The sequence below is a fragment of the Tribolium castaneum genome, chromosome 6 (genome assembly GCF_031307605.1).
Source record: "Tribolium castaneum strain GA2 chromosome 6, icTriCast1.1, whole genome shotgun sequence".
Classification (NCBI taxonomy): Eukaryota; Metazoa; Arthropoda; class Insecta; order Coleoptera; family Tenebrionidae; genus Tribolium; species Tribolium castaneum.
The window spans coordinates 1,916,227-1,928,680 of record NC_087399.1 but is presented as its reverse complement, the minus strand read 5'-3'; the positions used below and the strand labels follow the sequence as shown (position 1 = coordinate 1,928,680).

The following is a 12,454-nucleotide window of genomic DNA, read 5'->3' as shown; positions in this document are numbered from 1 at the left end:
AAGTGATCAAGATAAGGAGCAAAGTACTGAACTTTGTGCGTAAATTGCAAATCACTGAAACTGTTTATTTAAAGTACGAGAGCTATTTACGTGCAGTGAAAGTAGAAATGGGCCACGAAAAGCACTAACCTAGTTATTTTTCTGGAAGAGATTAAAATAAACGCAGTCATTATAAAATTTAAAACACTTTAAAAGTAGCTCTAAAAGTAATAGTAAAAGTAAACTTGAAACAATTTATACAAAAACTTTTTACAACAATAAATTTTGGTTAAAAGAAATGTTATTTCTGTTTTTCTTGAGCTCTTGAGAACCTCTTCGCGCTAAAATCTCAGTTTTTTTCCTAAGATTTCGTCTGAAGAAAAATAAAAAGTTATATAAATATACTAATAAATCTACAATTATATCTTATCTTATAATATATATTATATATTATATATTATATATTATATATTATATATTATATATTATATATTATATATTATATATTATATATTATATATTGAATATTATATGTTATATATTAAATTAATAACAGTCCGAAAGTCACCCAATATACTGTACTAAAATGGGAGTTACTTTTACGAATTTTGTTGACGTAAAAATAGAGCAAAATCTTCAAAACTTCAAACTTCAAAAATTTACCTAAAATATGATGAAAAATCATCTAATTAGATAGGTGTATAAAATAATAAAAGCTTATTTTTGAGCAGAATGTAGTACAGTGTGTTCATAAATGGTTGTTCATCAAGTTACCTATGAAATTTGAACGTAATGTGCCGCTTAATTTAAATTGTGAATGACGTCAAAGTGACAGATCCGTCAAAATAATGGTCATTTGAATTTCATCCATAGTCGACCTGATGAACAATCATTTTTGAACACATTGTATATACTGAACCAAAAGTTACATTTTTATAAAAAAATATAAATGAAGTAAATAAATAAAAAACATAAAAAAGTTAATCTTATTTTTTGTGGTATTAAGTGTTTTCATTCTAATTATACAAAATATATATATATAAAAACAAATGTCGCGTACAAAATAATTCAAAAACTATTTTTTTTTCTATATTTTTTATTTTTAATTTTATTTTTTTTTTACAAAAATGATAAAATGATAAAAAATTTTGGTTGTCATTTTTGAATCTTTTTGTTTAAATTTAGAATGACGTCACAACTCAAAAACGAATGACATAAATGTAACATTTAATTTTTTTTATGAAAAATGACAAATAATTTTGAATTTTGGACGTTATTTTTGTTTCAGTTTGTATAATAAATAACGTAATAATTTATGGTTTATTGTTTTATTTTTGTGCAAAAGCAAATTGAGTCATAAAATTCGATTGCAATCTGAAGAATAAAATTGATTAGATTATTTCGAAACGAAACAAATTTATTATTGTAATAGCTATTGTGAATTTCCCAAAATCATATAATAATCACATTGATAATAATTTTTATTTTAATCTTGAATGCATTGTTTACGAAAATACGAAAATAAACGTTATCATTTTTTGAATATACATCCTCGTATCAATCATCAATAGCACTGAAAACAGTTTATTCTGAAACTTGAATTGGATTCTGACTGCTGGTATTCCACAATAAACGCCAAAACGTGTTACTACAGCCTCTGAAAATAGCTTTTCGACCAAATAACTCGTTCAAACTTCGCACTTGCTCCAACATGTCTTGCCAAGCGTCCGATGCGCATTAAAACCTCCAAAAGTTGGAGGAAATCCGGGTGAGACCAAAGGCCAGCCACAAATGTCTCTATAAATCGACTCAACTTTACATTGTGTTACTTTGTAAGAGATTTGATTTGTTAAATAAAAACTTTCAATGAAAAGTTGCTTATTTCAAATTTGCTTGTATGGCTTTATTGTCGTGGAAAGTCTTGGAAAAAATCGCGCCCGATTTCTTTCCAAGTAGCGACACTGGAAGCGCCATATAAGGTTACCATTTACCAGATGGACATCTCCAAGGTTTCTTCAAAGTCCGAACCTCACGTTCGAATTTCACCTCGTTTGCTCGTGTTGGTGCGAGTGCATGCACTCTCTTTTTGGGTAATATTTTCGGATTTATCGGCTGAAAATAGACAAGACTTCCGACTATTTTCGCCAACTCGGTCACGAGACGGTCTTGTCCAGACGCGGAGACGCTTTCGGTGCGGATTATGTGAAAACGAAGAAAATTGTGCGAAGTGTTTGTGGGCTAATTGCAAGGTGATGAAGTGAGCTAAATCCAGGTTTTGGCCTAGTTTTATTTTCGGAACGGGTAAAGTTTGGGTTAAGGAAACTGCATTCTATTATAATTTTTCTTGGTCTCGGAATTTCCAAAATTATTTTTGGAAAATATGATTTTTTTAGAGAGGGCTATCACAAGTAGTTTGAGAAGTGGACTTGTTATGAATAAAAAAATATGTTATTCATACCTATTAGCTGTTTCAAAACTATAAAAACTAAAAAACGTCGCATTTTCTCTCAAAATTAGCTGTTACAAATTATTTATGCACTTCAAAAAAATAATTGCTTAACTAATTTATACTTTCAATGAGAGATCTAATTATTAGTAGCTATTTTACAATTTTATTTAAAAAAATAATTCGTTAAAATGCGACGTTGGCGTTTTTATAGTTTTGAAACAGCTAATAGCTGAAATAACCAAAATTTGCTAGTTATAAAATAAACACATTTTTTTTGTTTAATAAAGTTTTATTAGATTTTTTTCAGTTTCAGCAATTTTTCAGAAAATCAGTAAGGTTCAAACCTGAAATCGTCCTTTTGTCCTAAAAATAATATTTTATATTGAAAAAACACTTAAAAAAATACGTAAATTTTCACCTTGCTGTGGGAGAGCATGTGCTAAGTATGCCATGAAAGCGGTCATTACAAATACCTGAAAGAAAGTATTAATATAATGTAAAAAAACGATTTTTTAATTACCACCAGTAACAATTTTGCCATATTTCTGACCGAGAAGAGGTAAAAATGTTCCTTCTTATATACCTATCTAGTAAATAAATATTCATCAATTTTAATTAATTCACGAAAAGTGGTAAAAAATGATAAATTCAACCTAAAATAATCTTTATAGACAATCATTATAGTAATAAAACTGCTCGTAGCGTTCCAGAGGTCGGAAAGTGCGTCATTCCCTCCCTAGGTTTAATTACGTTCAATTAATAAATACTTGTGATTATGGAGAAAATATCATTTAGTTAAAAAATAAATCAATTTTTTATTTGTTATCTTATAGGAACTGGCAAACTATCGCCAATTTTTTTTTATTTTTACGATTTTTGGGCGAGTCTTGAGTAAATTTTGCTATTGATTTTAAAAATCTCAGTCTTGGGATCTCTTATAACCTTAGAAATTTTGAGCTTTCTGTTGAAAAACGAGAAAAAAATTAACAAATCATTGTCATTTTCTATAAACTCGAAAGGCACAAACATTTTTTTTTTGTAAGAAAATGGAGTCAAAAAGCAGTAGATGAAGTAGTCTATTGTGATTTTAATTTGTTTTTAATAGTTTTCATTTTTCACCGAATTTCCAATTGGTTTAGGAATTGTCTCGTAATTGGTCTGTTTTACTGGTTGGAGTGCGTTGGCCCGTCGATATCCAATAATAAACACCTTGCAGTTTTTTGTGCGGTAGATAAACAGGACGGAGGCAATTTTTATTGGTCAAATTAGATTGCAGGAACAAAATGGAGCGTTTAGGGCTGGCCTTGCCCACAAAACCGGAATTCTGTTTCCTACGCGGATAAATAATGACTGATAGATTGATACATTATTAAATTTAAATTAATCTATGATTAAGACACACACTGTCCAATAACTACAAAAAAATCAAAAATTAATAAACTAAGGGCCGGTTTGTTGAAAGCTCCATTAAATATTAATTCGGTGTTAAAAGTTAACAACGCGAATAGACCAATGGAATTGGCTCAATTGGGTCACGTGGTCAGTTAATCACGAATTAAATTAATGACGCTTAATATTAAAACACATTTATGCTTTATTATATGCTGTTTATTAAAATTTCATCCAATTTAAAAACAGTTTTTAATGGGGTCAGCATGTTCATATTATCTAGGTACTCGCTGTTCTCCCTCTAAAAACAAGAATAAATAAATAAAAAAAATACTTAAAAGAAGTCGGTAGGTATTCACCTTGCTGTGGGAGAGCGAATGCGAAATATGCCATCAAGGCGGTTATTACAAATACCTGAAAAAATTATTTGTATATTAAAAATAAAAAATAAAACGTTTTTTGGGTTACCATCAGTAATTTTGTCATGATTCTAGTGATTGCTTCAACTTGCACTGGTAAAAAATTTTGTTCCTTATATACCTAGAGTAAATAAATATTCATACGAGTATAACAATAAATCGTCGAATTTATTATAAAAAAATATTGACCCAAAATATAAAATATTGAAAATCATTCATGAGAAGTAATTAAAACTGATAAATCAAACCTAAAATAACTTTTATATACCATTATAAAGAATACTAATACCATACTCGAGTCGTAGTGTTTTAAAGGCCGAAAAATGCGTCACCTATAATATTTTTATTATTTAATAATGTGTCTTTTTTTGTTAAAACAAAATAAAAAATAATTTTTATTGAAAAAATGGAGCAAAAAGAGAAAGCGGTTGGTAAAGTTGTTTGTAGCGCTTTTTTGATTGTTGTTCTGTTGATCAATCTTTGAATACCAATTAATTAGAAAACTAAACAACAATTGAAAACTTTTTTATAGAAAACAGCGAAATTTCACTTTCAGATCCTTGTAAATTTAATCAAAATCCAGCTTAATTTTGCACTTTATCAGCTTAGTTTTAATGTGTGACAACATCTAGGAGCTCGGTAATATGTGCTTAAAAATAAGACAATCAGAATTTGCTAATTATAAACAACCTTGCTTTAGAAACGATTTTATTAAGTTTTTTTTATTATTTCTTAAGCATCAGTTAAAGTAATAAACCCTCTATTGTATTATTCTATGGGCTACTTAAAAATATTATTCAAAATAATGTGATAAACTGATTCTAGTTGCGTCATCAAATAAAAAATTATTTCATCTACAACTTTATAATCAACAACTGGAATAATTATTTTAATTTTAAACAAACTTTTCTATTTTATTATTCACCAGCTCATTCCAATTTTTTAGCGCAATGGAGCTGGAAAAGTTCTATAACTTTATACAATGTGTTTTTAAATGATTCTCATCTAGTTAACTTTGAAATTGCTTTACATGTAAAAAAATTTGTGCCGCTTTGTTCAATTGAATCGTCTGTCCATAAATGCCTAACATTAGTTATATGAAGCGGCAATTTATGACTTTACACGAGAAATTCCCAGATGACTAGATCATTTAAAAACACACTGTATTTTGTTTAATTCATTCTTCTAAGTCTATGATAAGAGCAAGACATTCTTAGCTCATTACTTTATAAACTTGCAAAATCATCACAAAATCCGCACCGTTAGCGAGCTTAAATTTCCTTGAATCCACAAACCCAAGCAAAAAAATTCAAACAAACTTATTAAAACCTTTAATGCTTAAAACCAACAACAGAATCAATGTTTGGAATGCTTATGTCCGTGGGTATGTTTATGCCCATGCTTGTGATCGTGATGCCCATGATGCCCATGCTTATGTTGATGGTTGTGTTGAGTCTTCGCCGAATGGTGGTGCACGTGCTTGTCCTCCTGCTTATGGTCGTGCGAATGATGATGGCTGTTGCTGTGGTGGTGGTCATGCCCATGATGCCCATCATGCGAATGCTCATGCTTGTGGCTTTGCTTGTGTTCGTGCTTGGCGCTGTGGTAATGCCCATGCTTGTGCTCCGACTTGTGGTCGTGCTTGTGGTCGCTGTGGTGGGCATGCTTGTGGCGGCCTTGGTGCTGGTGGTGGGCATTTTCGTGGTGGTCGTGTTGGTGGTGGCTGGTGTGGTGGTGGCTGTGCTGGTCCTCCTGCTTATGCCCATGCTTGTGCTCGTGTTCGTGCTTCTGCTGGTGTTTGTGGACGTGCTCCTGCTTGTGGTCGTGCTCATGGATGTGCTTGTGCTTGTGGTAGTGGACCTCCTTTTTGCCCTTTTTCGGGAAATGGGTTCTTCGCGCACTTGTGGAGTACTTTTCGGCGTCGTCTTCGTACTTTTTGTAATCGTCGTAGTCTTGGGGCTTGTCTTGGTCCACATCGTAGATCACTTCGTCCTGGTAGTCCTGCTTTTCCAGTGGCAGGACGTGGACCAATGGGTTGGTGGCGCTGTGCAAAGTGGGTTGGTAGTACTGGAGGTACTTCACATCGGGCAAAGTGACACTTCCGGTGATACCAACCAGGAGAAGTTTAACCAAAAACACACTCGCTTCGAGCTGGAATTAACAATTAGTTAGGGTGACACTGGGGAAAACTTACATTTGCTCCCATGGTGCTAAAGTTTGTTAGCTGCCCAAGCTGAGAGTGCTGATGGTTTCTCTCGTTTGCTTTTTATAATCTGATCCCTCTACAATTTTACGCACGAATTGTTAAAGTGCATTCGTTTAAAGTTTCTTGATAATTAAAAAAGATTAATTAAAACGTGCGTGTCTTAATTGTGTCGATAAATAGTTTTAACGAATCTTGCTTCAATTATTTCTTCAATTTCTGGAAGAATTTCCTTCTTTCGCTTTTCACTATAATTAGCGATGATTATTCATGGGGTAATGGATGCTTTAAATTTATAATAGCGGCGCTGATAGGCGTACGAACATTATTTACAGTTGCAATTAGCAGAAGCAGTGCAATGAAGTAATTACTGTGGTAGTCACGTCAGGGTTTGTTTATTTAAATTTTCAGGCGTGGTTCAGTTTATTTGAAAATCCGTTTTATAATTTAAGAAAAGAACAGCCTACAAAAAAAGCTTTTTTAAATATGTACAGTCACGATAAAAAAAATGACACTTCCAAAACCCTTTTGATAGGGGTGTCATTCTTTTGGAAAGTGACTGTACTGTAAAAATTAGTAAAAAAAATTTAAAACAAGTTCCGACACTGAATAATAATAAGGCGTAATGTTGCAACTGTAAGAAGCACATTTTAGTATATGAAAAGAGAATAAATGCTTAAAACACCCAGAAATTTTCGAAAAACGCTGAAATAACGCCATTTCCAAATTTTTTGGAAGTATTCAGTTATAATTATGACCAACTTTTGCAAAATAATTGCGTTTCTGAACGAAATAGTGGACGCAAAAGCCCAATTAAAGTTAATTTTCAGCTCGGTTTTGTAAATTTTTGCAAAAAATTAACTTTTTTAATGTCAAAAACGTGACATAACTCTCGATAAATGCAACAATCTTTTTTTTTGTAATTTTCTTTTTTAATTTTTGAGAAATTTTGCCGTTTTTTTTCTTTCTCTTTTTTCTTTCTTTATTTTTTTTCTTTTTTTTTTTCGTTTTACTTCGTAAATTTCAAACTTGTTTTTGACAAAATTTTTAAAAAAATCGGAAAAGTAAGATATTTTCGGTTATACAATTTAGAAATTTTGTTTTCCGGTCAAAAAATTGCGTAAAACGTCTATAAATTCTTGAAAAACTCTGCAATGATAACACCATTTCTAACTCATTTGGAAATTTTTGGACCTATTTATGACAAACTGTTTTTTTTTTTGTTTCTGGATAAAAAAGTCAATGCAAAAGCGAAACCAGTTTAATTTTCAGCTGTATTTTGCGAATTTTGCGAAAAATATCTTCTTTTTAATGCCAGAAAATGTGCTTAAACGCTCAAAAATGCAAAAGTTGCTTTGTATCTGGATTTGTGTATTTAATTTTTGAAAACTTTTAAAAAATATTGGCGATTTTGTTTGAATAATGCCCGAAAAACTAAAAATCATAGATTTTTTTGACACAATTTTGGAAATTTTGGACCCAATTTAACTTTTGAAAATTTTTGCTTGATATACAAGCAGATAACACTGCTCTGCTCTACTTATTTATATTAGGCGTAATTTTTGTAAGGGATTTTTTATAGAAATAGTTTATTTTACTTAAAATGGCAATTGTAAATTTAATGATAGCGACAATAAATTAAAAAAAAATATATAGAATTTGCTCCAAAACCCTAAAAATCATTTAAGAATCTATACAGTTGTTTATTATTAGTAGCATTTTGCCTTGTAGTTTTCTTCTTTTTTATATTTTTCTTTAAAGTTTTGCTTCTGACCATTCGTATCGTCTTTCTATATCTCTTGAAGAAACTTTTCTTCCTGGTTGTTCTCAGCTTTTTTATCTTTCTGTCAGCTCAGTTAAATACAAAAAGACACCACAAATATTAAATTTTGAAAAATGAAAAAAATTATTAAAAAATATATAAAAATTTAAGGTACTTATACATTCATGTACACGTTTAAATCTTCATATTTGTGATATTTTTATTTGAACGAGGTTCTAGTTGTCAACCAGTGTAATTTATTATTAATTAATCTGAGTAAACATTTCCTCATTGTATTAAATGTGTATTTTTATGTGCAATTTGTTTAGAAAACCTAGTTTTTTGCTTGTAAATCTTTTTCTCTCTTGATTTACAATTTTGTGATGAAATAAAATAAAACCACAAAATAACGTTAATAAAACCCAACTTTATTCGATAAAATTGCCCCAAAATCAATGTTTGTGGTGGCTATGCTTGTGGCTATGCCCATGCTTATGCCCATGATGATGCTTGCTCTCATGCTTGTGCTGATGCTGATGCTTGTGCGAGCCTTGACTGTGATGCTGATGCTTGTGCATTCCATGATGACTATGATCATGATGATGATCATGCTTATGGTCCTGATGGTGCTCATGCTTATGATCCGAATGATGCGAATGCTTATGCCCGTGATGATGATCGTGCTTATGCTCCCCTGTATGCTTATGATCATGCTTATGGTCCCCGTGATGACTGTGATGATGCGACCCGTGATGCTTGTGTTCATGTTCGCTCTTGTGGCTGTGCACATGTTTCCCCTGATGTTCGTGCTTGTGTTCGCCCACGTGTTTGTGCTCGTGGTGGCCTTGGTGTTGGTGCTTGTGTCCGTGTTCGTGCTTGTGTTGGCCGGAGTGCTTGTGGACGTGTTCTTGCTTGTGGTTGTGTTTGTGGACGTGTTTGTGTTGGTGGTAGTGCACTTCTGCGTGTTCCTCGTCATGCCCATGGTGGTCTTCATGGGCGAAGGTTGAGACGTCGTAAGGTTCAGTTTCTTTGTGGTAGCTTTTCGTGTTGATGGTTTCAAGTTGACGGGGGCCTTCGAAGTTGAAGCTGTTGGAGGTTTTGTAATGGGTGTAGCCTTTGAGGTCGCCGAAGAATTGCTCCTGGTCGAAGCCTTCGGTGTTCTCGCTGGAGTAGTCGTCTTCGGGCTGGGGTGGGGCATAGCTGGGGACAAAACCGTTGGTTTCTGGACTATACCCAGCGAAATGGTAGTCTTTTGCTGGGTATGGTTCGTAGTTAGTGGCCGTTGCGACCAGTTTTGGTGGTTCCGGAGGTGATGCGCTATGTAGGGGGGCTACTACCATGCCTCTACTGGTCAGGGCCAGGGCTAGGGGCTCTTGGTAGGGCACTTGTGGCAGTTCTTTGGCCTTGGTGGTGGCAAGACCCAGCAAGAACATACTCGCAATCACCTGAAAACAATATTAAAATCAATTGATTCCTAGTTTGTTTCTTACCAAAGCTCCCATGTTGCTTAAGTCTTAGAGTTAAGCAAAGCAAGCTGAGAATACTGTCTTGGCACTCTTTAGAGGTATTTATACCAAAGTGAGGATGGTGTTTTATGCTCGGGTTGTTGGCGCTAAACACGCCATGAAGAAGTAGCGTTAAAGATTATTACATGCACTAGTAGTGATAAGATCAAACATCCGATTATTAATTATTGATGATTGTTAATGAAAGTGGATTTTCTAACTAATTAGTTAAGTCAAGTGTGGGTGATTTGTTCCAGGCAGCAGTCAAGGCTCCCTGGAGCTGGTCCTGGTCTAGTACCGCCGTTTGGAGGAATAACACCGCCGCCGCCGCCCCCAGTCGGACACATTCCCTGCGTTAGACTCAAAACAGAGGTAGAGTTGCAGCTGAATGTAAATTAACGCCTAGCTTTTGTAACACTTTGTAAATAATGCTACTAAAACTGCAAGATTGTATGGAATGTAAAATGTGACTAAAACTCAATAAATGTTTAAAAAATGGTTTATTATTAATTTCCCTTCACATAAATAACAGAGGAGAATGTCAAGACAGTATAACAGCCCAGAGATAAAATAAAAGGACAAACAAAACAAAAATGATGCTCACATAAAAATATTTCTGTAGCATTCTGTAGCAAAAGGTTTAGAATAAATTAAACACAAGGTAAGTCCTAATTCTCTTCTTGACTTAACATACGTTTTTTTTTGTAAATATTTGAAACAATTTTATACAAAAATATAATTATTTTTTGTCACGACCGTGAATTTTTTTTGTTGACGAAAAAGTTGCCATCGAGTTTTTGGGCGTAATATTGACAATCTCTCATTAGTTATTACTAAAGTCAGCATGCAATTTCCAAAATATCTGTCATTTTTGACCTTATTGGCTTTAGCCAACCTCTGAAAAGGAACCGCAAAAAAAGCAAAAATTATTTTTTTTTGTAGAAAATTCAGCCAAAAGGTTTTAATTTTTCCACCGAATTTCCATCTGGTTTACTGGCAATTATTACCCTAGGTATATTCAAAATAAATTCAAAATAATAAAAGGCCAGTCCTTGTGGACTTAAACGTCTGTAATTGGTCTGTTTTATCGGTTGGAGTGCGATGGCCCGTCAATATCCAATGATAAACACCTTGCAGTTTTTTGTGCGCTAGATAACAGGACGGAGGCAATTTTTATTGGTCGAATTGCACTGCAGGAACAAAATGAAGACGGAGAACCGGTTTTAGGGCTGGCCCTGGCCACAAAACTAGACGAATAATGTCGGAAAAATTTTTATTCAATAAAAATAGAAATATACATAAAAATAAAATTCCGGAGGCACCGAAAATTGACCAAAACGTTCTTGAAACCAGTTTGAAATAAAATAATTCCGTGATTTTCAAATAATAACTAATAACAGTAATAACAATAGTAATCAGCGTAAAATGGTGTTAATTTCAAGAGGAATAATTAAGCAAAGAGAAAAATAGCATTGATTGGTTCGAGGAAATTAAATTTATGAAAGTTTACTACAACTGACATGAAATAAATCACTAACCTAGTACCATGATCATTAGGAAGACCTAATTAAAATTACAAATGTGTGCACATAAACAGATATTGTACAGTAAAACCTCCCAACAACGGACACCGATGGGGAATCTTTAGTTGTCCGTTGTGGAGAGGTGTCCGCTAATGGGAGGTTGGAAATTTTAAGAGGTGTCCATTAAGAGAGGTTTCACTGTGCCTAATGAAAGGTTTAATTAGTCAAAGTTTGAAAACAAATTGTGATATTGTAAAAATTACGGCAACAAATGGCAAAATAAAGCATTCTCGGCCAAATTGCTTCATTTTTAAGCGAGGAATCGAAGAAAATTTGTAAAAATTCGCAAAAAAAATTATTTCAAGCTCGCCAAAGTAGAACAATTTGGGGTATTTCTAGATGATTTCGATTGCTTTTAAGCAAGGAATCTCTAAAAATCAGCATTCCTAAACAAACAAAAGCCAAATTATGCGCCTTATTAAGGAATTCTCCAGCGATTTGGCGAGTGCTTACTTATTAATTTTATTTTATAATTAATAAAAATACTGTGAACATAGTGATGTTATCTCATAATTTCAAAGACCTAGTGCAAAATATTCTGATTTTGACAATTTTAGCTCTATTTCATTTGTGATTTTTAAAGTGAATAGTTATTATTTTCTTTTATGACAGAATAATAAAAAATATTAATCTTTACTTTTCGAAAAATATTTCCAGAAACAAGCAAGCTTCTCTCGAGTCTATAGACTAAAGACAATGTATAAAAAACAGGTTCAGTCTAGTTTTAACTATAAATAAATATAACTAGACAAAAATATCGTCTTTTGTCGATTTATACACTTTTGTTAATAGGTGTTTTTAATGGTTTTTTTACTATTAAATACTAGATTTCATGTCTTTATTAAAACAAACACAAAAATATAGAATAAATAAGTAAACACATAATAATACCTGCTCAAAGACTCAAAAGAAAAAAAGAGAAAACAAATTACAAAAAACTATATATCTGGTCAGGTCAGGTCAGGTCAGGAATAAATAGAATATGTTCAGACTTTTTTTAAAAAAAATTTTTAGAAGTTTTCTTACTATTACGTATTTAATAGTAAGAAAATCCCTAAAGTTTTATAGTTATTTATTTAATGAGTTTGAGTGTAAATCGGACGCTTTATTTCACGAGTGGATTTTTAAACCACGAGTGAAAACGAGTGGTTTATCATCCACGAGG

General features: G+C 32.6%; 3 protein-coding genes and 2 long non-coding RNA genes across 5 annotated transcripts in view; 1 reads left to right on the top strand and 4 right to left on the bottom strand.

Annotated features, from left to right (window-relative positions):
• Positions 1–12,454, top strand: part of LOC100142606 (uncharacterized) — a 33,812-nt gene that overhangs the window by 12,750 nt on the left and 8,608 nt on the right. Inside the window, exon 2 of the mRNA XM_015982832.2 lies at positions 9,964–10,078. Within this exon, the coding sequence (XP_015838318.1) occupies positions 9,964–10,078 (115 nt within the window). The remainder of the gene's footprint in view (positions 1–9,963; positions 10,079–12,454) is intronic.
• On the bottom strand, positions 2,697–3,507 carry LOC107398546 (uncharacterized). The gene is made up of 3 exons (XR_001575356.2): positions 2,949–3,507; positions 2,847–2,901; positions 2,697–2,791 (listed from the first exon to the last, which is right to left on the bottom strand). It is a non-coding gene; the product is annotated as an uncharacterized LOC107398546 (long non-coding RNA).
• On the bottom strand, positions 4,003–4,607 carry LOC107398545 (uncharacterized). Its single transcript, XR_001575355.2, has 3 exons — positions 4,286–4,607; positions 4,177–4,231; positions 4,003–4,118 (listed from the first exon to the last, which is right to left on the bottom strand). It is a non-coding gene; the product is annotated as an uncharacterized LOC107398545 (long non-coding RNA).
• LOC107398544 (histidine-rich glycoprotein) lies at positions 5,553–6,627 on the bottom strand. Its single transcript, XM_015982912.2, has 2 exons — positions 6,431–6,627; positions 5,553–6,387 (listed from the first exon to the last, which is right to left on the bottom strand). Exons 1-2 carry the CDS (start codon positions 6,440–6,442, stop codon positions 5,593–5,595), a joined length of 807 nt encoding a protein of 268 aa, XP_015838398.1. The 5' UTR covers positions 6,443–6,627; the 3' UTR covers positions 5,553–5,592.
• LOC107398542 (histidine-rich glycoprotein) lies at positions 8,609–9,903 on the bottom strand. Its single transcript, XM_015982908.2, has 2 exons — positions 9,692–9,903; positions 8,609–9,646 (listed from the first exon to the last, which is right to left on the bottom strand). Exons 1-2 carry the CDS (start codon positions 9,701–9,703, stop codon positions 8,654–8,656), a joined length of 1,005 nt encoding a protein of 334 aa, XP_015838394.1. The 5' UTR covers positions 9,704–9,903; the 3' UTR covers positions 8,609–8,653.